The 25,188-nt window shown below is 52.7% G+C and overlaps 1 protein-coding gene across 1 annotated transcript in view; it reads left to right on the top strand.

Annotated features, from left to right (window-relative positions):
- LOC130853933 (cadherin-23-like) overlaps nt 1–25,188 on the top strand; it is a 429,317-nt gene that overhangs the window by 237,081 nt on the left and 167,048 nt on the right. The window contains exons 13-14 of the mRNA XM_057736393.1: nt 5,006–5,118; nt 6,831–7,019. Of these exons, the coding sequence (XP_057592376.1) occupies nt 5,006–5,118; nt 6,831–7,019 (302 nt within the window). The remainder of the gene's footprint in view (nt 1–5,005; nt 5,119–6,830; nt 7,020–25,188) is intronic.

Here is a 25,188-nt window from a genome sequence, read left to right as displayed (position 1 = left end):
AATGTATAGACATTTTAACTAGGACTCCTTCTTGAGAAAAAAGCAACTTATTTGCCACCTCATTCTATGAAAGATGACAGTCTCTTGTTTGTCTCGTCCTGTTCCTTGTCCCTTAGCACAGGGCCAGGTGCAGAGTGGGTGCAAAAGTATGTATAGGGTGAATGCCTGCAGGGAGAAAAAGAGAGACGTAAATCTCAGTCCAGGCCAGCCACTCACCAGCCATGTGACCTTGGACAAGTTATTTAACATCTCTGAGCCTGCTTCCTCACATATAACATGGGAGACCTTCTTCTAAAGTGATTGTGAAGACTGAGTGATATAATTGTGCAAACAGCTTAGCTCAGTGCCTGGCACAGAAAAGTGCTCAATACGTTGTAGCTACTATTTTTTAATAAATAGGGAAAAGAGGGCTGTGACTCCCCTTCAGCAGCCTTTTGTGCTTTTGCAGACTTGATACACATCTTCTCAACCTCCCTCTTGCAAATCTGAAGAGGTCTTGATGCCCGAAGCTACTGGAGGACATTGCTGCCCCCCACGAGAACCAGCAGGGCCAGCAATGACCTGGTCCTTCCCTTGTGTGAACGCTTTAAGTCACCAGTTCCCAGAACCCTTAGGGCGCTCAAGGTGCAGCCTCACTCCCCACAAGGACCCCTCCCCTACCAGGTATATCCCCGTACACCTAGGACAGCACCTGTCAACCCAGGGAAAGCAGCTGCCCTTCTGCTCAGCAGTGGGGGCTGCACAGGTGAAAGGCATCCCTGGTGAGCCTCCCCCAGCCCCCTGGTCCCCATGGGACTTGGAAAAAGAACGTCTGGGAGACCAGAGGGCTGAGAGGGTGGTATCAATTTCCAGGACAGCAAGAGAAACTTGTGTGTATGGTTGCCAAGCCCACGCCCCCCCGGGGGGAGGGAGGATGGTGAGAGGGAGCAATAAGGGAGGGAGTCAAGGAAGCAGTGACCCTCCCCGAGGCTGGAGCCCTGGGTGCAATGCCCTGGCACCTGAGGGTTTTGTTCCCAGCCTCGGCCCCAGGGCTGCCACCTCGTACATACGGGCCGTAGGCTGTGAGGCTCTCCTGGCAAGAGGGTGGGCGAAAGCTCTAGGCATAGGCTTCTGGAGTTGGGGTGGGGGTGGAGGAGATGGTCCATGGTGGTGTCTTGGTTTAGGACAGGTGGCCAACATTTATTGAGAGGTTCCTATGTGATAGACACTGTATTCACTCATTTAATCCTCACAGCAACACTCTGAGGTGGGTACTATTGTTACCCCCATTTTATCAACTAGGAAACTGAGACCCAGATATATAACTTGACCAAAATGACCCAGCTAGCAAGTAGCAGAGCCATGACTGGAACCCAGGGCATCAGTGTTTCTCTGCTCTGCATAGCTTTCCTTCAGGGGCCTTGGCTTAGCAAGTACTTATACATTCAATAGTGTGATTTTTATCCTGAATGTGGATCTTTCGTGTGAGACTGAAGGCATGAAACTTGCCTGCTTTTCTCTGCTGATTCTCTAGCATTTTGTACACAGTAGGTGCTTGATATGAACTTGAATGAATGAGTGATCTGATCAACCAGTCAGTCTTTGAGTGAGACCTGCCCTGCTTGGGGCACAGGGCTCACCTCCTGTCCCTGCCCAAGCCAGCATCCCAGTGAGTGCTGATGTTGCCATGGTGACAGTAGGACCATCAGAGCCAGTGGCTCACTTAGGTGGCCTTGTCAGCTCCCTGGGTGTAACCCTTTCTGACTGTTGGTCCTGGTAAGTAGTCACTCATACTTTGCAAGAGGCTGAGAGGTGAACTCCACACAGATAGATATGTGAAAAACAATGTGTGTGTATGTATGTGTGTGTGTGTGTGTGTGTGTGTTGGGGGAGGGTCCTTGAGTTTGGATTTATACCAGTTGAGGGGCATTTGCCTGCAGGTTGGTTAGAGAAGGTGCCTAGGCTGGGGGAGGGGTATTTTATGTGCTGGGGAAAGACTCAGTTGGGGATGGGCAGTGTGGCCATGAGTTGGGCAAAGGTGCTGAGTGGGGGACCCAATTGAGTGTGTCAGGGGAGATAACCTTATTTTCTAAACTGAAAACCGCAGCACTTCATTCAACAAGGGGCTTCTGGTTTGTGAATGATTTATAGGAAAAATCTGGCAAAGATAAAATTTGAATCACATTTAAACATTGATAGCTTCCTTTATTGGAAGAATAAATTTATATGAAAATCTGGAATGATAGGATGCCGGACAGGGGCCCTGGGGAGGTGGGACCTGTGCCTGTGTGAATGGTGGGGGAGAGGGTGTAGGAGGCAGGAGACTGGAGGTCTTGCCTCAGGGCAGCCCTCGGGCTCAGCATTTAGGGGCTCAGAGGACCCTGTGCTGTCCATGCTACATCCCTCATGGAAGGTGTCCCTGGTACATTGTAGGAGCTCAATAATTGTTTGCTGAGTGGATTTGCTAATAATAAGCAGATGAAAGCATACGTCCTCTTGTTTCCCCAGCAGCAGAATTCCTAGCTAAAAAAACTCCTTTATCTTCGTGCATTTATGTGCCTTTTTGCAACCCTGTCCTCCCTGCTACACGAGGGCAGCCATATAAAAGCCCGCCAGGCTGCAGGACGAAGCCTTAGGCAAGGTGGAGGCTGGAGTGACGTCCCCTCCCTGGACTGGCCCAGGTCAGAGTCTCCAAAGCCCACAGTCTGAAAGTGACATGAGACCCGAACGGGCTCTGCTGTCAGCAGCAGCCTCTCCCCTGCCTCAGACAACCTCGGGAGTGGGCTGGGAGGATGGGGTAGGAGAAGGCCATCTTGCTGACCAGAGCAGGGTGGCTGAGAACAGCCCCTGCCTCAAAGCCTAAAGTTAGAGGAGGACATCGTCTCCCCTCTTCTTCTCCCCTAGTTAATCCAAGAGAGGATATGAGCCCCTACTGTGTGCGGATCCCTTTAGAGCCGGGGAAGAGGCGGAGCGGGGAGATACAGCAGCTTCCGTGGGCACTCCTGGTGTCCACCTTGTGTGTTGGGGGCTTGGATGTTAGTTCCCACCTGTAGAATTAGTGTCCATCCGTCCCCTTCCCCAGCCCTGCCTGTCTTCCAGGGTCCAGCTCAAACAACATGTATGAAGTACTTATTTTGTGCCGGGAACTGTTCCAAGCCTGTACATGTGTATGTTTTTTATTTTCTCACATTTGTTTTATTCTCATAACCGTATGAGGTAGATCCATTATTATCCTCATTTCCAAATGAAGAGACCAAGATACAAAGTGGTAAGATAAGTTGCCTAAGGTCACACAGCTAGACAGCGGTGTAGGGAGTTGCTGTCACCTCCTGCATGAATCTTTCCTTCTTTGAGCCTTCCCCTGTGCGAACAGTCTCTCCCTGCCGTGAACTGAGATGTTGATTCTTGTGTGTGTCAAATCTCCCGTAAGAGGCTGTCAGTGCTTCAGCGTCAGAATTCCTGGCAGAGTGGCCTCTGCATCCCCACAGCGCCAAGCACAGGGCCTGGCCATAGGGCGGCCGTCCAGGGGACCGCTGAATCTGAGTGAACGGCAGGGAGTGAGCGAGTATCTGAGTGCACCAGAACACTGGGTAATGAGGGGGAGAGAGGAGTGGCATCGGGAGTGTCCCAGTGAACTCACAGCCTGGTGGGAAGGGCACAACAGCAAGTGTGGGGGCCCGGGGAGCTGGGAGCAGCCATCCTTCAGAAGCACGCTTGCCACTCTGTGCCCAGCGCTGGCCAGGTACCCTGAGGAACGGGCGTGAAAGCCCTCCATCTCCAGGGGACCTTGAGGCTGGGCGGAATGAGCACGTTAACACACAGGGAGCAGCTGGGGAACAAACGGAGACGCACCCACTGCCTGTGGGGCCAGAGGGGTCAGTGAGAGAGCCGGGGGCCACCCTCCTGGAGGAGGAGGAGGAAGGGCTGGCGCTGGGGGGGAGGACGGGAGGGGAGGCCGAGAGAGAAGGCGGACAGTGAAAGACAGGAGGCAGGAGTGGATGTGGGGAACCTGCGGAAGCCGCGGTGGGGGCTGCGGTGCCTGTAGGGGAGCGTAAGCCAGCGCCACTTGTGTGTGATTTTTGCCAGGACTTGAAAGACATGTTTTAAATTTTAATAAATACATAAATACTTCTTAACATTGCATTTTCTTCTTAACTCATATTTATTATAAAAGGAAGCTTTAGATTACTGCCACAGAGAAAATTAGAGTGAAATAGAATAGACTAGAAAGAACAGAATAGAATAGGAAATGACCATAAGAATAAGCATGAGAGGAACAAAACAAGGTTACTGCCTTGGTCCACGGGGGCTGCCGTAACAAAATACCACAGACTGGGTGGCTTATAAACAGTGGAAATTTATTTCTCACAGTCCTGGAGGCTGGAAGTCCGAGATCAGGGTGCCAGCACGGTCGGCTCAGGGCCCTCCTCCTGGCTCAGGTGGCAGCTTTTTTTTGCAAACTCTTCATATGGTGGAAGGGGCAAGGGAGCCCTCCAGAGTCTCTTTTATAAGAGATGAATCCTGTTCATGACGGTTTCACCCTCATGACCTAAGCTCAAAAGCCCCACCTGCTAATGCCGTCACCTTTGGCGGTTAGGATTTCACCATATGAATTCTGGGGGGACACAAATATTCAGACGGAGCAGTTGCTGAGTCCTTGCTGTGTACCACTCCCTTGAAAGGCTCTGAGCCTGAAGCCTGCTCTCTCTCTGTTAAAAAGGAAAAGAAGCAAGTGTTACAGAGACTGTTAAATACATGTAAGCACCAAACCAAGACTTTCTCCTTGACTCAGAGAGCCCTGGGGAAGAGTGAATGGGCATAGTGTTCTCATCCTGTGATCCAAGGCTGTCTGCTGCCCGGCCTGTGTGCTCCTTTGTACCCCAGAGCTCTTTTCATTACTCCTGGAACCAGCGTCCACTTCAAGTTACTGGTTAGTCCTTAATGTCCAGAGAGGAGCCCCGGCCCCAGCCCTATGTCCACCTGCCCTGGGCCCTAGTCACACCCTGACTTCTTCTTTCTCTTACAGGGAATACCAACAGCATCTTTGCCCTGGACTACATCAGCGGGGCACTGACCTTGAATGGCCTGCTGGACCGGGAGAACCCACTGTACAGCCACGGCTTCATCCTGACCGTGAAGGTGAGAGCCGGGCAGTGGGGACCTCCATCCTGAGTAGAGAGGATGCACATGCTGTGGTGCCAGCCCCCAGCGGTGCCCCAGGCAAAGCCTCCAGGAGGCGTGCCACTTCTGTTCCCTTACGCCGCACTGATGCCCAGGGTTCGTGCCCAGGGCCCCTGTCAGGAAGGGCCAACTCTTGTCACGCGTGGGCCTTGTCAGGGGCCCTGCTGGGCATTTCACAGCCCTTATCAACAGCTGCAGGGGATGGCAACTTTCATCCCAATTTCAGGGGTGGGGAGGCACAGAGTGGGTGTACATCCTGTGGTCCTTTCTGTATCCCATGATTTCAAATTCTGTTATAGCCAACTCAGATTCTTAGGTGTACCCTGTTTCTAGGGTTTTCTCCCATTTCTAATTCTCGGGACTTCCCTGTGGCTACTACCTGGTTAGGAAACAGCAGTGTGGGGGGCAGAGGAGAGCAGAAGCTGCAGTGGTCCCCACCCTGGAAGGTATGAAGGAGCCACAGCCCCCCGCCCCCTGCAGCCCCCTGCCACTCATGGTTGGTTTTAATTAAAGTCAACAACTTGCTGAGGCATTCCCTGGGAAACCCATGTAGGGTACAGATGCCGCCTGGACCACAGGGTCCTCCCAGCCCCAACCTTCGATTGAGAGGAGGGGGTGGTACAAGGACTGAGGAGAGGGGCTCTGGGAAGGAGGCCCTTCCGTCAGCGTGGGAAGGATGGTGCAGCCCAGCCTGGCCCTTCGTTGCTCTCCTTGACCTTGAGAAGGCCTGTGGCGGCGACGGATTGATTAGCCTTGACGCGCCCACTGGCTCCGTCCTCTCTACCTGACGTGCACACATGTCGGCCAGCAGGGGAGGGCGAGCTAACACCGCCTTTCTCCATCCGGCACCAAGCCTGAGGGCCCCCCTCAGCCTCCCCTCCTGTCTCTGCTCCCTTCCTATGGAGGCGGGCAGCTCCAACGGGAGGGCTGCTCCCTAGTCCCAGCACCACCACCAACTCACTCTAGGACCTTGAGCTCAGCTTTTCCATCTTTATGTAAAATATAAGGATGAGTTCCCACACTTGGCTGTGAATCTGAATCCCCTGGGGAGCTGGTAAACGATACCTAGTCCTGGGCCTCTCACCCAGAGACTGTGGTGCAGGAGGTTGGGGTGGGACTGGGAATGGGGATTTAGAGGCCCAGGGACTCTGGTCCAGAGACTGGGTGCCCAGGTATCTGTGTCCATCTATTGCTGGGTCCAACCCAGCCCCTCCCAGCGCCAAGCACAGTGTCCAGTCCTTAGCAGATGCTGAATCAAGTCTTGATTATCTGCAAACACAAACATTCTTGGCCTCAGTCTCGTCATTCACCACATGAATAAAGACTCTCCCTTTGCCCATAGATGAACCCCTAAATCTTACTTGTCCTCTCCACCCCACCTCATCCCCTTGGTTCTATAATCCCACTGCCTGAGTTTGACAACTACTCTGCCTGTGTGTCCTTGTACAAGTTACTTAACCTCTCTGAGCTTCAGTTTCCCCATCGGTAATGGGAATCAGTAAAACGGGGATGCCAATGATAGAATCTTCCTCCTGGGGTTATGGTGAGGGCCAGATGGGATAATTCACAAAAAGCGCAGTGCCTGGCATTGAGAAAGCCCTGGGAAATGACGGCTCTTTTTGTGATTTTGGCCACCTTCATCCCTGGGGTGCTCGTTCCCCTATCTGCAGGGCACGGAGCTGAATGATGACCGCACCCCATCTGACGCCACAGTGACCACAACCTTCAACGTCCTGGTGATTGACATCAACGACAATGCCCCAGAGTTCAACAGCTCCGAGTACAGCGTAGCCATCACTGAGCTGGCGCAGGTCGGCTTCGCCCTCCCCCTCTTCATCCAGGTGGTGGACAAGGACGAGGTGAGTCCCAGAACACGTGGCTGTCCAGACCCACACCCGGCCTGGGCTGTGCAACCCCGGGAGGGTGCCAGCGATCACTGGGCTCCCAGGTCCCCATCTATAAAACAGAAACAAATGTTGCTGCAGCCTCCTCCGCTAATGTGCTGAGGATAAATAAGGCTGCAAAAATCTGTAGTCTCTAAACTTTTGGACCAACCCCCCTACACCCTGTAAAAAATGTTTGAACATACACCTCCAATGTATAGTTCTATATTTAGAAATTTATATACATGATCATTGCACTAATCTAGTATGTACATTATGAAACACACACACCAAAAATAGAAAATTTTAAAGGTAGAGGCTCTGTATCAATGGTGACTTTGGAAAAAGTCTTATTCCTGCTTTTGGGGGAATAATGACCTGCCTTTTCCTTGCAAGGAGTGTAAGTGCCTTCCAGAGGACCCCAGGCCGTAAGGAGACTCCAGAGGGGTCCAGGACACCTGCATCCCCTTGCCCAAGGGCCTGCGGGGCTGAGGCCAGTCTTAAGAGGGAGGGACATGGGCCACGAGTGAGGGAGAGCACAAGAGGGACCGGAGGGAGGGGCTGGGGCCAGGCTGCAGGTCCTGTGAGCCCAGCCACGCCCTGTATCATTGGGCCCAGGGCCAGGCCTGCATGGGGCAGCTTCCATCCCTTCAGACCTGCTCAGCCTGCCTCCTCCCCAGCCCCTCCCGTTGCCCCACCTCCCTTGCCCGTCAGCAGTCACAGCTTTAATAGGACTTCTATTTATTACCGCTGCTCCCCTGGCCCGCTCTGCTCAGGAATTCCATTAGGTTTTCCTGCCCGAGGTGCTTCTCTGCAGTTACTCCTCACATGGGGCTCCCGCACTGGCCTTGCTCCAGGCCCGGCTCCTCCTCACTCCCTGGCCCCTCTCCTGTCAGCTTCTCTCAACTGGACATAGTCCCCCCAAGGACTCAGGTTCACAAGGGCAAGTCAGCCCCAGTGCATGTGTGTGCATGTGTGGACACATGCAGTCACATCTGTGCATGTGTGTACACGTATGTGCACATATGTGTGCGTGCACACGTGCCTCCATCTCCTGCTGTTTCCATCCCTACCTGTCTGAGATAACTGAAGTATGTACTGAGCGCCTACTGTTTACAAGGAGCTATATTTGGCCACTTCAGGGAGTCTAGGAGGTGGAATCCATGGTCCCTGCCCCACAGGGCCACATGTATTTATGCAAATGTAATATGTAATTTTAAAACATGTACAATAATGTGGAAAGTTTAAAAGGTGGAGATAAACGGGTTCTAACATTTTCTCACGCCCCAGTGGATCATCTTGCATCCCCCCAGAGTGCAGGCCCGCCTTTGGAGACACTGTGTGAGTGAGAACCTCAGAAGAATGTCCCATCCTTGGTTTCAGGCTGATAATAATGCCCAAGGGAAGAGAGGCACCGGATGCAGGTCTGAATCCCTCCAGAGTGTTGGCTCACCTGGGCCATTCTCCAGTCTCCCGGTAGGGCTGCACCCAAACCACCCGACGTGTGGTCCTGGGCTGGTTCCTAAATAAGACGGAGAGAGAAATTGCTTTCTCCGTTGCCCTGTTCTTTTGCACCTCCCATCTCTTCTTCACTCTCCAGAACTCTGGAGGGATTCAGATCTGGCCAGGTAAATGCTCCCAAAGCCTAGTCTTGGATGCTGATGGTCAGGCCCCAGGTTCTCAGGGTGGAGTGTTCAGCCAACAGGAACAAAAGACAGGGGCCACTGGCACTTGCTGCACCGCCCAAGTGTCCAGAGTCTGAGAAAAATCAGAGAACCTCAAAGAGGAATCAAGAGCTATTATAAAAGATTTTTTTAAATTGTCATTTATTTGACTTGTCTTTCTGAGGGGAGATTCCATCTGTTGGGATTTGTGTCTGGGTTGAAAGTGACTCTAGATTTGCTAGGTGTGACAGGAAAATGTTTATTGAGCAGATTTGGAGAAGGGAAGGGAGCATGAGGAGAGGTCAGATCCCTTTGCTGTAGATTCTCTAGAACATGTGATTCACTCATCATGATTGTGACTTTGCAGTTACCAGTGTGGTGATCTCAAGAGTATCTGTCTCCCCATTAGACTGAATGACCCACCGTAAGAGCAGGTCTGTTTTTGCTCACCAGTGTAACCCAGTGCCTCAGGCTCTGCCTGGCATTTGAGGGGCACTGCAGAAATGTATTTTGGTTGAGTTAAAAGCGTGATTAAATGATAAAAGAAGCAATGAGATTGCCCAGGGCTTTATCCAAACTGGATCACCAGTCAGCACCCCTACGCTAAAGCCCAAATCCGGCTGAGTTTGTGCAGGAAGGTGACCTCAAAGGTCCACTGTGGGGCAGTAGAGGGTGCTGACGGAAAGCAGAAAGGGAAGGGGGAGGCAGTTGAAGCTCTCCATGAGCGCTTTGTGGCAGTCTCTCCTAATAAGGATGCTAATCTAATTCACAAAGACTCGCTAATGCCTGCCATCCCCTCCAGATCTAAGATTCTACTCAGCCTCTTGCTGAACCTCAGGCTCTGCCAGACCCTTCAGGACAACAAAAGTGCTTGAAAGAGGCCCTTTCTCTGTCTGAAGGATTCCATCCCCATTGTCAAGTCTCGCCCGAGTAATTTCTTCTGCTTTGCCCAGCTATAGAAAACTCACAGAAGCCAGAGGAGAAAAGGATGGGGTGGGCTGAAACCAACAACCGCCCCTCTGCACCCTGTGACAGTTGAGATGCAAATAGATGGTTGTAATGCAAATCACACACAAAAAATCTCAAGGCAAAGGCCCCAGGAGTCAGCCTTGGTAAGGGAGCTCATCTCTGAGTTTCAAATTAAAGGCTGTGGCAGCCTCATTCCCCAGCTCAGCTGCTGGGCATTCTCCTATCTCCTCCTTGCTGTCCTCGGAAGCCACAGGGAATAGCTACACACTCCGCCACCGGGATTCCTACCGTGTCCTTATCCACTCGCTTGCCCTCAACATGATCTTTGCATTTTCTCCATTTTGGTCAGCTTTTCTCTCCCAATCTTGCCTGGAGCCCTCCCCAGTCCTACCTACAGCTGAGCCAGCCACAGGCTGTCATGTTTTCCCATCTGCACAGATTGGGAGTGTTGGAAGTTTCCGTTTAGTTGTCCTAAAAAGCCGCTCTTCTGCTTAGTTGCAAGTGGTTTATCTGCATCCTGCCTCTGAAGGGTTGTGGGTGGGAGGCAGGGATCGTGGAAGCCCATCCTTGCCTCTGGGTGCTTTACAAATTCCAGCAAAGTGGGTTGTTTTAAAATACTGCTTCTGCACCACACACAAATGACCGCGCCCAGTTGACTGGACTAAAAATGGACAGTTCCTCTCACGTGCTCCTCAGGAGAAATACTGTCCATGTTACATCCTACCTGTCTTCTCCGGAGTTGGGAGCATTTGATCCAGTTTACCTCTGACCCACAGTTTCTCAGAACAGATTTGCTGCTGTCCTTGAGAATATGTTTGCAGAGGAGGGGCTCAGAGTGGAGAGTGGGGTACCAATATCCCCCCAGAGAGGCCTCTGCTGCCCGGTTCTGCTGGCTTCTGGGAACTGCAGTCATTACAGAATGGCCCTCAGACCTCATTCATTTGCCGGCTGCCCCCATTCCCTGGCCTCTCTGAGAGACTATATTGAAATGTACACGGGTGGAGGATGATGCATTCATTCGCTCAACAAACATTATTGTGCACCTACTGTGTGCACGCCACTGGGGAGACAGTGCTAAAGATGTGGTCCCTGCACTCCAAGAGCTTCTGTTTCATTCCAGTGGGGAAGCTAGAGGAGTAGGCACCAGGATCACTGCAGGTGGGACTGCGTGTCAGGAAGTCAATAAGTAGGCTGAGTGGTGGGTAGGAGAGGTACTTTAAATTCAGGCTTCCCAGAAGACTTTGCCAAAAAGTGCCCTTGGGGCTGTGGTTCAGTGGTGTGGAGGGGGCGGCCACGCAGAGTTGCGGAGACCCTTCCAGCTGTGGGCGCTCCCCTGCAATGGCAGAGGTCCTCCACAAGGGATCTGGACTGGTTTCCAGGGAGCAGAGGAGAGGCTGGTGGGACAGGCTGGGGAGCTTGAGCGAGCGGTAGCGGGTGAGGCTGCAGCCATCCGCAGAGGCTGGGCCGGGCCTGCCGGCCACAGAGAAGTCTTCCTCCGTGACTGTGAGCCTGGACGGGGGTGCTCTGAGTCATCTCTCTTAAGGGGCCCCTGATGGCTGTGTTGAAAATGGGCTACCAGGGGACATGAGTGGAAGCAGGGAAACGCAGCAACATCTCCCGCACAGAAAACCCTCCCACCTCCCTTAACCACCTGTGCCAGCCGGCAGGTGCTTCCTAGTGTCTGACTTGAGGCTCTCCTGTCCTTTAGCTACTTTCCTCTTAAGGTATTTGCAGAGAACCCCACACCCCTTATAATGAAACCTAAAAAGTCCGCTAGAAAGCGCCTTCAGAACGCTTCTCAGGAGGACATCAAGTGGCCGTCTTCAGTCTTTGTGACAGAGGCTTTCCTGTGTCCAAATTGATCCAAGGTTTTGAACTCTGACCATGGCACTCTGTTACCAGACCTGCTCAGGTGCCCAGAAAAGATGGTGGTGGAGAGAGCAAGGGAGCCAGGTCCCCGCCCCCCCCATCACTCATAGAGGGATTCCAGGCAAGTCATATCCCCGCTCTGTGCCTTAGTGGTCAACGCTGGGAAACCATGGGTTGGACCAGTCAGCCTTAAGACTATAAATCCTAACATTCTTTTTGTCCAAGAGGACCTAGGTGGGAAGGGGAAGGATGCCACCTGAAGCTTCCCTAACCCTAACCCTAACCCTAACCACTCCCCCACAGTGACATCGGCCCATCCTCCCTTCCCTCAGCGTGCTCCAGCTGCCTCTGCTCCCGCTTTGGGCAGAGGGGCCTGGCACCTCTGTGGGCCTCATCCCCCACGCCCAGCCTCTCCCCACCCACCCACGTGTTTCTTTATTTGATGCACCTGGGGAATCCCTTCGTGGGTTAGGAAGAACGAACCAGCTAGAGTGGTTAAAAATAAGGGCTTTGCAGCCAGTCTGCCTGGGTTCCAATCCTGATGCTGCCACTTTGGTTCTGTGTAACCTTAAGGGACTTATTTATCCTCTCTGATTCAGTTTTATTATCTGCAAAATGGAGGCAATAATAGTACTTACCTCATAGAGCTATTATGAGGATTAAGTGAGTCAATATGTGTATTTAGAACAGTGCCTGGCCCATAGAAAGCACTTTTTAAATCCTAACAATTCTTATTCCCAGCCCTGGAAGATATGTGTATTCTTGTATCCTTTCTAGGGAAAAGGAAGTTGAGGTTCAGAGAGGTTAAGGGGCTTCCCCAAGGTCATACAGCCAGTGGGTCTCAGAGCTTGGCCTTAAACTCTCCTGTTCTTCTTGCTTGTGCTGCGGGGCCCCCCATTTGCAGCCATGGCTCCCCATTCTCAGAGATGTGGGTCTCCCACCTCCAGCGTGGCTGGTGGGAAGGCAAGGGGGAGATGAGGTAGCTGGGGAGGCTGCACTGCAGAGGCGAACGGGGACACATCTGGCAGGAGCTAATTCCTATTTCAGACAGGAGATGACACAACTCATTTGTTTGAGGGGCATAGGAAAAACAAAACAGAATTACCCACCTCCCCAAGGAGAAAACATCACCAAACAAGTAAATAAAAGAAGGCAAATGATGAGAGAAAAGGCCATATTCCAGAATATTGGGTTTATTTGTAGGGATGGGGGGGGTAGTGAGACAGAGAGGTTGCTCTCGTTCTCCTGTTAGTCTTGGCTTTGTTTTTATCCATCACCCTCATTTTCCATTCCACATGTGTTCCAGGCCTGTCAAGGAGCCCGGCCCATGACCCTGTATTTACCTAAATTCCTTTTTGCATTTGTTCCTGTTAGTCGGTCTGTCCAGCCTGCAGTGCCTCTGGCCCTTCTCCCCAGGCAGCCTTGCAAGGTTGCAGTGCCGGCCCCACAGGCCCCTCCCCGGCTTCCTTTCAGTCCAGGGGTTCTTAATCCAGGAGTGGAGTCCCACTGACTCTCCAAGGCATCCTTGACCTTGGCTGGAGGAAGGTCTGCATCTTTATTTTTGCTAACCTCTACCTGAACTTTCACACTCTCTTTAATTATGAAATAGAAACAAACCACAGCAGCATTAGTAGTACCTGTGACTTTGAGCCCAAGAGAAATCTCAGATATTTTCATGTCGAATTACAGATGTCATAGGGATCTCAAAATATCCTTTACACTCATCACTACTTTGAAATTACAGCATATATTAGACCTGCTGCCAAATCTCATTGTTTTATGCATTAAGAAGCACATAATTCTACCATAATACCCTTTTTAATGCTTTGATAACTGTGTTTCAAGATAATTAATTGACACAGTGTGGTCCCGTATTTTATTTTATGCAATTACCATGTTATTCTCTTTAGGAGGTCCGTGGGCTTTACCACTGTCCGAGGGTCCATGGCACAAAAGAGATGGAAGACTGCTCCTTAATCCCTGTCCTTGCTAACTGCCCCACTTCAGCCCAACTACCCCCTCGGGCTTTTGCTGTAAGGTTGACCTTCCACTGGTTCTCAGAGTTGCTGTCCTGAGCTGCACATCCATTTGGGGTGAGGTGGGGCGAGAACAGGGAGACCATTTGCTCCATGTCAGACATTCAGCTGAGGGTCCATTTTCTGGCTCTGGACCCTCCCGGTCACTGTTCAACTGAGCCCCATAAATCCACCCACCAATATCTACTTTGCAGTAGAGGCACAGGAAATCCACATCCCTGGCACCCCAGGGAGCGATCCCAGCTGCCCTAAACTCTCCCTACCTGCCGATGTGACCCAAGGCATGGACCTCTGCTTTCCTATTTTCCAAAGCAATCTGCACTAGAAACCAAACTCTAGAAGCAGTGAAGAGAGGTGAGGGAGAGGGGGAGGGCAGGCTGCCAGCATCCGTGGAGGCAGATGCAGGTTTTTGCTCCCTGTGGGTGTGTGATTATCCAATCATCCAGGCCCTTCTTTCCCCTCCATTAGGGAGATAACTGGGATCTAGCTGGAAATCACCCACCTCCCACTGAGTCCCCACGGGGGATATGAAGGAATTAGATGGAATGCCTCCAACAGTCTGTACCTCTCACCCAGCTTGGGACTTCATCGTTGAAGTAAAGCAGAGGAGGTAAAGGGTGACAGGTCTGGCCCAGGGAACAACCAAGACCAGCACATGGAGAAGAGATGGTCAGAAGTGCCTAAGCCCCTTCCCCAGGTCAGGTGCCCCTCCTGGCTGCTCCTGTTTCTGAAAGGTTTTCTGGTGGTTCTGTTGCAAACCAGGAGTTAAACATCTACCCAAAGCACAGTCAACACAGCTGGGACCTGGGATCGGAGGCGCCTGGGTGAGCACCACTTGGCACCTTTGTTCCCCGCCTCTGACCTGGCTGTCGGCAGAGGTCTGTCTGCAAGACCTCTGCCGTATCACAGCTTCAGTGCACATTTCTAGGGTTCTTCCCTCAAGATTTAGGCTCTCCAGGAAAATATCTGTTGACTTCAAAGCAAAGCCACTCTGGAAGGGAAGCCAGGGGGATTAGGGCAGCCCCATCGGTGCTTTTTCCCATTAATTTCTCCCCAGTTGCCTTGGCTGAGGTTCTTATTATGACGGTGATGATTATTAGGATTTTTCTGTGCGTGGCTGCATCCCGTGGTGTGTTTCCTCCCAGCGTGCTAAGCTCCAGCCTCCTCGAGGACCAGAGGGTGTCCTCCGTGTGATTCAGACACCTCCTAGTTTAGCCTCACCATAGATATAATTAGCATGCTGTTTACATCAGGCCCCATAGCCTTGGCAGGGGGCTGGGGGGTGGGGGGGCGTGAAGCAGGCAGGGCCTGTTTGGCAGCTGTGGTGCCACCACCCAAACCTCACCCCCTCTCCACCCCAGTACTTCTGGCTCTAGAGTCACCTCCAGCGGCTGGAGGTCACCTTCCATACTGGATCTGGGGGATCGCTCCCCTTTCACCCAGCTCCCTTCCCCACACCCACCACCTCCCACTGGCACGGATGGGAAGTAGCAGGAATCGTTGTATCCTCAGAGTCCCTAAAGGCAGCAGCTCGTCTTCCTGTGGACTCCCATGCAGATCAGAAGCAGAACTAACCAACTTTATCCTCTCTCCATCGCCTTTTGGCTGGATCGTGCCCACTGTGGTGCCCCTTCACCACTGGCCCTGATGAGCCCAGCCTCACCCTAGAGCTTGGTTTCTGACTCCCACACTCTCCCTCCTGTCCCATTGGTTTCTGACTCCCCATCTCCCTCCCAACCCCCTGTCACAGCCCCAACAGCGATTGCTGGTGTGTCTAGTTCATCCCCGTCTTGAAGGGTAGGGGTAAGCACAGCTCAGCTGGGAGCTGTGCCTGTGTATCCCACCCCATCTCCGTGACTGTGGGCTGTGAGAACATCCTCATCAGCAAGGCACAGGGAGTGCAGGGCCCTGCAGGCAGCTGTGGTGAGGGCCGGCCGCCAAGGAGGCCAGGGAGCCTTCTCCCCTGCTTTCCTGGGCTCCTGCTGCCTCTGTCCCCTGAGCCGGGAGAATGGTGAAGGGATGGGGCCAGAGAGGGTAGGAGGCATTCGGTGCAAGGCAAGGTTTCACAGCCGTGTTGTCACTCTGCCCATGAAGGCCTAAGGCAAACATTTCCTCCTCCCTCTCCAAGCATTGGTTTCTCCATTGAATTTGAAAAAGGAATTGGGAATGAGAGAAGTTTTCCAGATCAATGTTGTCATATGTTTACATCCCAGGTTGGGAGGATGTTTCGGCTCAGAGCAGAGCCAAAACATCCCTCTCCTTTGACCTGACAAGGGCCCTGAGCCTAATCTCAACAGGCAAATGGTACCTGTGCTCTTCTCACATGAGCACAGGCTCAGAGAGGAACCTTCCATGTGAGGTCACAGAGCAGGGCCAGTGATACACAGTGAGCAGCTTGCCTGCCGGGGAAGGAGGATGGGGGCAGGAGGAAAGAGATGCCCTAGAGGGACTCTGGCATTGAGTGGGAGGTGAGAATCAGTCATTCGTTCATTTATTCAACAAGTATTTGTTGAGCATCTACTGTGTGATGCATGCTCTTCTAGGCACTGTTCATAAGTGAACCCGCAGCTGAAGTCCAGCCCTGGGGCAGTGTGTGTTCCAGCAGCAGAAGACTAAGGAAACAAATCAACACATATCATGTCAAGTGGTGATGAGAGCCCTGGAGAAAAATAAAGCACAGTGAGGGGCCTAAGGGAGCACTTGGGAGGGGGAGGGGTCAGAGGAAGTATCTCCAGTAAGATGACATTTGAGGAGAGAGCTCAGTGAAGTGGAAAAGCATTCCAGACAGAAGGAGCAGCAGGCACGGTGGCTCTGAGGCAGCGGTGGGCCTGCACGTTGAGGAAGCCGTGAGGAGGCCCACGAGCTAGGGGAGGAGGGCAGACAGGCCTTGCTCTTGTCGGGGCTCAGCTTTCAGAGCCAGGAAGGTAGTGAGCAGGGAACGAGGGACTTGATCTGACCAGAGTTTCAAAAGGACAATCCATGGAAACAACCCCAATGCCCACGACCTGATGAATGGATAAACAAACGTGCTATCTCCGTACAGTGGAATATTATTCAACTGTTATAGTAAGGACGTCCTGATCCATGATGCAGCACAGATGAACCTAGAAAACAGGCTGCTGGGTGAGAGAAGCCAGACACTAAAAGCCACCTAGTGGGTGATTCCATTTACGTGAAATGTCCAGAACAGGCAAATCCATGGAGACAGAAGGCACATTAGTGGTCTCAGGGGCTGGAGGGAAAGGGAATGAGGAGGGATGCGCGTGGTGTGGGATTTCCTTTTGGGGTGATGAAAATGTTTTAGAACTAGATATAGGTGGTGGTTGTACAACATGGTGAATATACTCAAAATGCTGAATTATACACTTTAAGATGGGTAAAATGATTAATTTTATCTCAAAAAAACTTTAAGAATGTGCTGACTGGCTGGATGCACAGTCAGTGCAGGGCAGGGCCACTCCTAGGAGGCGAGGGCAGTCTGTGGGCAGGGGGGGTGTGCAGGGGTAGGGAGTGGTCAGCTCCTGGGCCTGTTTTGAAGGGAGAAGATTTGCTGGGAACACGGGGGTCATTGAGAATGACTGCAAGAGCTGTTTGACTTGAGCAGTTAGGAAACCAGAATTCTTACTGCCTGAGATGGCGAAGCAGTAGCTTTGGCGAGAGAAAGATGGAATCCGTGGGTTAGCTTTCAACACAATAGGTTTGACATGCTTGTTAGACAGTCAAATGGAAGTGCCGGGAAGCCAGAGGGGGGTGTGCTGGTAAATGTCCAACAAGCAGCTCTGGGGTAGGAGGGGACTCTCATATGTAGCACTTGGTGATCTCTGCGGTGTAAATACTCTGACCATGGCCCATCTCAGGCTACCAGTGTGACCTCAGCTGGCTCTCTGTGGTCCTAGAAATCTGACAGGAGCCTCTAGAGCCAGGGAGGCTCCAGCCACACTGTGTGGGCCCAGGCTGCAGGGGAAGTGGGCGCGTTGCCAGCGTCTGGTTTGTAGTTAAAGCCGTGGGTCTAGCCCATGGGTGTGGGAAAGGGGTGTGGGAAGAGCAGAGAGCAGAGCTGGGCGCCGAGCAGCCCCAGGGCACCTCGGTGTGCACATTGGGGACGATGAGGGTGCACCAGAAAAGGCACGGAGAAGGAGCCACCCTTGAGGGAGGAGGAGGGCCGAGGGGGAGCACTGAAGGACAGGAGAGCGACGGAGGCAGTGGAGGGGAGAGGGAGGAGGCAGCTGCCCAACCTCTATCAGCAGTCCCCATTAGCATACGCATCTGTGTTTACTTTTCTGTTTTCTGCATAAGGATGCATAATTACCCTCATCAGGGAAGGTCCCAATCCACTAACATTTACTGACCAGGCCCACCAGGCTTTTTTTTTTTTTTTTTAAACCCACTTAACCCTCTTCCGCCCACCTTCAAAGCCCTCCTCAGGACACCAGGGTGGCCCGGCCCTTAGAGGGAGGCAGGATTTTCCTTCCCTAGCTCTACAGTCCATGCAGATGTGCTAACTCATCGCAGAAGAATAGGACTGTGCTTAAATACGGTAAAGTGAGAATCAGATGGATCTTAAAGGCATTCTGCTGAGTGAAAGCAGCCAGTCTCAAAGGCGACATCCTGTGTGATTCTGTGACATTTTCAAAAGACAAAACTGTAGTGACAAGGAACCCATCAGTGGTTACTAGGGGTTGGGGTAAGAGAGGGGTGACTGGAAAGAGACAGCACAAGGGAGTTTGGGGTGGGGGTGGCTCTGTTCTGTACCCTGGTTGTGATGAGGGAATGCAAAGCTATACATTCTAAAAGTCATAGAACTGTATACCCCAAAATGTCAATTTCACTGCATGTTAATTATAAAATTTATAAAAATTTATATTATTGAAGACCTCTCCACCCACATCCCCCCAGAAAAGATGATGTGAAAGGTATCGGCATAAATAGCACTACTGGTAGACTTTTACACTCAGATAGCACTGTTGCAGAAATTGGTCTGTCGAGAAATCAAGCACGACACTCAGAGAGTTGCAGAACTCAGGTTTATTAAGCCAGCGGCCCCAGACGAGCTAACGCTCCAAAGTTCTGGGCCCCAAGCTCAAGGTGAGCTTTACTTTTATAGGGGTCAGTGCACATGGTTACAGTTAGCATTGGTAGATTGGTTACTTGGTTTACAGAGCACAGAAGTTTCCAAACAGAAACTTACAAGCGCAGGTGCAGAACATTCCATATTAGCAAAACATCCTATGGTTACATTTGATTGCTAGGTTATCCTGTTTTTGTTTTTCCTTTTTGGGCAGCAAGCATATTTTACAAAAGCAGAAGAGCATGGAGTTATTTTTAGCTGAGTGCAAGTTTCTAATTTTCCTCTTCAGCACTAGCCTTCTCTCCACTCTCCTTTAATTCAGCACATATATAATACCACACTCCTATAAAGGGAGAAAGGCTGGAGGGCCATGAATGCCACAATGAGTTTGAACCTAATTCAGCAGGCAGGCGGGAGCCATCGACGATTCTTGAGTGTGAGTGGTCTCCTCAAAGCTGTGCTTTAGGTTGATTAATCTGGACAGAAGGAGAAAGAGAACAGAGACAGACCAAATGGGCAGGGACTGGATGTGGGATCCATGAAAAAGGTGAGGGTTGGAGTGAGGCTAGGGCTTATAATCCCAGAGATAGAAGTGGCAGAAGCTCAAAAGGGCAGGCGAAGGAAGTGGCTAGATGGAGGAAAAGATGGCAGCTGCCACCATCTGCCACCACTCTGCTGGGCATGGCCAGGCTCCTGGTTTCATCTTTCCCTCAGCTTAGTTCTTCATCTGAATGCCCTCCACCACGCTTGCCTGCTCTTTCTCTGATTCTCTTTGTTAGTTTTTTGTTGAATCGGATCATCCCTCTTGCCCCTCTTCCCACTGTCTCCATTTTCTGATTTTTTCTCACACCCACACATTCACAGATACACACATGCAGCTCATTCACTCATGCCTGTATTGCTGTGTCCATTTAACCACTGTTACTGTGTGGCCAATGCCTGGTGCCCGGGAAGGTGTGGCATGGGTCATGTAGGCAGGGCTCTTTGCAAACATGGGCTGTGCCCGGGTTTGACTTCAGGATGCTCAGGGGCAGCTGAGTGATGCTGTCATCAGGCATGGTCACCCATCTGGCTGGAGCCCAGTGCCCTGTCCCAGCCTAGGACCCATTCCTTAGGGCATATATGGTGCCTTTGTTCTCAGGGAGTGGGCCCCAAGCCTGGGCAGCTCCACCTGGCAGAGGGCTAGGAGCAGGAAGGAGATGAAATCACCCACTCCCTTCTGGCTCCCAGGACACCCAGGTTCATGGCCACTAAATAGTCTTGAGTTCTGCCGGCCCCCACCACCCCTCCACCAAGTCTCTTGGGGCAATGGGATCCCTCGCAGCCCCCTTCCTGCCACCCAGAGGCACAGGGAAGGTGGACTTGCTACTGTAGAGGCATAGGAATATAAAGTGGTGTGATGAGCACAGGCAGGCAGAGGCCCCCTCCTGATTTCCATAAGGCGTTTAGATTTCTTTGCCTTGCCACATTTCTCTCTCTGTGGGAACAGGGAAATAGTTTTAGCATGGTAAATCGATGGAGCCAGGCGGCTGCTCCGTGCAAGGCCCACTTCCAGCTCTGCACCCCGCCTCTCCCTGCTCCAAGGCCAAGGGTCCTAGAGGGCCCAGCCAGGAAGCAGAGGCTGGACACCCTAGGCCAGCCAGCAAGCCTCGAGGCTCCTTGTCCTCCTGCTGTGGCCCTACCCCTCAGGCCGTGTGATCTTCTGCAGAAGGGGCCCTGGAGGGAGGGTGGGACGATTCTGGCCTTGGGGCAGACTGGGATGCACACCCTTTCTTCCTGCATTTTGGCCCCTCCTCCCTGCACCTCTGAGTACACTTACACTTTAGCCCACTGCCCCAACCCCAGCCAAAATCCGGTGCAGAGTTTGCCAATGGAGTGAGAAAGGGGGTTGAAGCTAGGTATGAGGGTGAGGCCCAAGTTGGCAGATTCTGATCAGAATGGCAGACCTTCATGTTAGAAAAGTGGCCGCCTGTGCTGGGAGGCCAGGCCACAAGGAAGGAACCCTTAAGCTTTCCACTTAGGGCAGGTGAAACAGGCTCCCATGCAGGAGGGAGGGAGGAAAGGACGAGGGGGGCACGGTCTGGCTCCCTAGGGATTTTGTGGGGTGGAGCATGTTGTCCTGGAATTAAGAGGTCTCATGAATCTCGCGTGGCCCCTGTGCCCTTTGCACGTGAGGTACCAGTTTAGTACCTCTGGCCTGGGCAGCAGTACCTGCATGTGTGGGCCTAGAAAGGTCCCGGTGAGCCCTGGGCCTTCCACATAAAGCTTACCCTTCAGCCACACCCACAGGCACTATTAAGGGGACCCTAGCCCTCCTGACCTTCAGGCGCTCCCTGAAGCCACTCTGTTTCAGTAAGTGCCTACTGGGCTGATTGCTCAGTCCCTAGAGGTCCAGGGCAGCCTAAAGATTTGGATCCCACCAGAAATGGCTATTTGCTTGCCGCATAGAAATGAGGCCAGAGTGGCCGATTCCACCTCTGGGGGTGGGTACAGTTAGCTTTGCTGTATCCAGTGGACACAGGTGGCAACTGTGACCCCCAGACGGAACCCACCCAGAGCCATGGTCACCAGGGCTGAACAAGAGCTGCTAGTCCGCCATGCGCCCATCCTCATCAGTAAGGACCAGTTCCTGTGTATGAGCTGCTTGGGGGCTTGAGCCCCTGAAGTCAGCTCAGACTTTGGGGAGCACCTGTGGGACACAGGGGCTGGTGTGGTTGGAACTAGATGCTTAGAGTCCTTGTTTTCCACGCCCAGTGCATGACCTCCGCACCCAGGCAGTGGTGCTAACCAGCCCCTGCTGGGCCTCAGCCTCTCCTCATAGAGTTGGGGACCTGTTATCCTAATTTGCCTGAGATCACCAAGGTTTTGGTATTTAAACTCACATCCCAGGAAACCTCTCAGTCCCAGGCAGACTGAGACAGCTGATCAACCAGGGGCAGTGCCCATCATCTCTGATGCAGGCTTGAGAGGGAACCCACTCCAAGGCTCTGAACCAGACAAGTCTGGAACACAGAAGAGAAAGAGACGGTAGAGCTGAGCTACCACCGTTGGACGTGGGCTTTGCTAGGTGCCAGGAGTTGGGACTCACTACCCAGGGACAGGAGGGGCGAGGGGAGAGGCAAGGAAAGAGACAGGTGGCAGGTGCAGCTGGGCTTTGGAAGTGTGAGATTCCCATAGTGCACTAGGGTGATGGGCTGCAAATTAGGAAAACAGAATTTGAAAGCACCTGTCCCTCATTTACCTTAATGCAAGTACCCAAAGCACATTGTGATTCATTTCCCAGAAGAGCTGGGGCTGGCGGAAGGGCTGACAGGACCAGATCCCTGGGAGGGAGGAAGGGAGGGAGGGAGAGAAGGAGGGAGGTGTGCACGTGCAGGTGAGGAGCACCTTCCCACCTTGCGCCCTCTTCTGTGCACGAATAATACACACATCAGCTAGCAATGGAACTGACAGCTCTCTAGTATTCTTTCTCCAAAGTGCCGGCTGCCAATCGGATTGAATTAGATTTCACAGGGGTTTTTGCAATACATGGAATTCACCAGCAAATTACTCTTAAAGAGGGAAAATCAATCATTTGGAGCAGAGATAAGCTGAAGGCAAGGCAGCTTCGGATTGATCCCGTCTGTGCAGGCGTGTGTGGAATTCAACAGATAACCTGGGAAGAGGAGGGCGGGGCCTGCGGGAGAGAGGGACAGAGGAGGAGGAGGAGGGAGGAAGAGCTAGAGGTAGAAGGCAAAGGAGAGAGGGCGAAAATGAAAAGGGGAAGGTGAGAGGGGAGGGGGAAGAAAATAGGGAGAAGAGGGATAGAGGAAAAAGGAGAGGAGAGAAAAGATGGAGAGGGAGGGAAGGGGAGAGAAAGGTGAGAGGAGTGGACAAAGCGAGTGCAGGGAGGAGCGGAAAGCAATTTGAAAAAGCACAGCAGGTGTAAACCGGCCCTTAGAGAATCACCGAGTCCACACTTCCCATTTTGCAGATCAGGAAACTGAGGCCCAGAAAGATAAAAGGTCCTGCCCCAGAGAGGAATGGAGATCCAGAGAAAACCTCAGATCCTTGGTTTCTGACCTCAGGCTCACACTGCTCAAGGGTCCAAACCACAGAGGAGTTTGGGAAGGGAGTGTAGGTGGACTGACAGCCTGAAATGAGAGCAGCATTTCACCCCACTGCATCCTGGGAACCCTCTCAGGCCCAGGCCGACTGGGACAGCTGGTCGGCCAGGGGCAGTGCCCATCATCTCTGATTCAGGCCTGAGAGGTGGCCCATTCTCAAGGTGGAGAAACTGAGGCTCTGAGCCAGACAAGCCTAGGATGCAGAAGAAAAAGACACAGCAGAGCTGAGCTACTACTGTGTGACTTGGGCTTTGCTGGGACTCCATGCCCAGGAACAGGAGGGGGTAGGAGGAACGCGAGGAGACAGAAAGTGGTCATTCACCCAGAAATTATTGGGGAGGTGCCAGCATCAGTTCTCCAGACTCTGAAACTTGGAAGAGCCCTGGGGATTGAGGCAGAGGTAGGGGAGGGAGGCAGTGACAGCACAGGGCTTCTCCCCATTGTCCCCTGGACCCTGACTTCACAGCGGAGCAGCCTGTGCAGTGGGCGTGGCATAGCTGCCCTGGGCAGGCAGGCAGGGCCAGAGCCACTTGGTGCCTCCCTTAAGTGTGGGGGCTGGAGGGAGAAGCAGCAAGTTTTGAGGTGAAGGTGAGGAGACGCTGGCCCCCTGCCAAGTTCACTTTGGCATGTCTGATTGGAGTTAATTAAGTGAAAGGATGGACAGAGGAGTGATAAAGAATACGTCTTTGGTGGACTTTGATTTTCTGCCGCTCAATAGCGTGGATTAGACCAATAGGGCACAATGGAGGAGGGAGGGAGACCTAGGGCCTCCTGCCCAGGATGGGGGGGTCCCCTCACCCCTGCACACATCCAAGCCTTTGTCCTTCTCTGCCTGCCCTTTTCGTTCCTGGCCAAGCAAGGTATAAAAATCAGCTCCCCCCCCCCCCCCAGGGTTACCTCTTCCCCTCCCCTCCCTTCTAGAACAATAATAACCACTCTCCTTTATTGAGCATTTACTCCATCCCAAGCACTTTACTCAGATTTTGCAGCTCACCCACAATAACCCTATCAGGTAGGCTTCATTCTTCCCATTTTGCAGATGAGGAAGTTGAGGCTCAAGGAGGTAAACTTGTTATGCAAAAATCACACAGCTGGAAAGGGTAGTATGTGCATCTGGACTCGGGTTTAATTCCAAAGCCTGTGATTATAGCCACCACTGAAGCTTAGGGCCTCACACTGTGGAATCACTGGCCAGAGGGCTCTTCCCTGGCTGGCTTGAGTTTTGGACAGGGCTTCTGTGAAGGTGGCATGGAGTCTGTGGGCCTATCTTCACACTCCAGGCCCCCAGCGCCATTCCCACCTTGAGCTAAGGGTGTCCCACTGGCCCACAGAGCTCTGGGGGGGTCCCTGGCCCTTCTTCATCATGATTCACAACACTGCGAAGTCGCTAGCCCCTGCTGCACGTGTGTGACCCTGGTCCTTCCTCTTCTATTGAAAGAAATTAAGGTCCCCTCCAGGGCACACTGTGGTTCATAGGATGGGGTGAGGGTCCCCCAGCATTTGGGTACAAAGGGAAAAAACACACGAGGCTCCTGCCATCAGGGAGCCTCCTGTCTTAGGCAAGAAAACATAACCCACAAGTCACCTACCAAAACCTGGTGGGGCAGAGACAGCACTGCTGCTTACTCCTGTGGGGTATGCTTTATTCTCCCCACCTCACAGATGAAGACACTGAGGCTCCAGGAGTGGAGGTGCGTTGCCCGAGGTCACACAGCTAGGAAGCAACAGAGCCTGTTTCCCAACCCTGAACCCCATTCTCTCCACTGCATTACACCGCTGGGTCACCAATCCGGCTACTACCCTGACCAACAGTGAGCATCTCCAAGGGACAGACTGGGGCCACCATCAGCAGGGAGGTGCCTCAGGATGAGAACCAGGCAGGAGTCAGCGGGATGAAGGAGGCATCCAGGGAAGGAGCCTGGGCGCTGGGCTACGCCTTCCTCCCTTTGGGGCAGCAGGTCATCTCCAGAGGGAAGTGCCTGTGTCCAGAGCCCTCAAGGGATGACCGAGGGAAACTATATCCAGAGAGAAGTCAAGTGCAGGCTCTGAGAGCACCCAGGACACTCCCAAGAAAACTTAATGGCCTGACAGGGCGGAATCTGCCCCCCAAGAGGAGGAAGGACCCCGCCTGTGGCAGCTGTTAACCAGTATACATGCTACCCGGGACCCTGCCAGGGTCGCTGTGAGCACACAGTGACCTCATGGTTGCAGAGGGCCCAGCACATAATAAACTCTCAACACATAGTTGAAACACAATACTGGGTCAATCACGGAGCCAGTAGTGGCTGTGGCAGCTGCAAAGAGGCGAGGAGGGAGGGTCCTTGCCGGGCAGTGTGTGCTCTGACCGCTCTCGAGGCCCCTCCACTTCCAGGAGCGGCAGGGGAGGGGTGGGAGGGTCGAGGCTGGGGAGGCAGCCCCTTCTGGCAGCGGCTG

The sequence above is a fragment of the Hippopotamus amphibius genome, chromosome 5, assembly GCF_030028045.1.
Source record: "Hippopotamus amphibius kiboko isolate mHipAmp2 chromosome 5, mHipAmp2.hap2, whole genome shotgun sequence".
NCBI classification, from domain to species: Eukaryota; Metazoa; Chordata; class Mammalia; order Artiodactyla; family Hippopotamidae; genus Hippopotamus; species Hippopotamus amphibius.
This window is presented reverse-complemented; position numbering and strand designations above follow the sequence as displayed.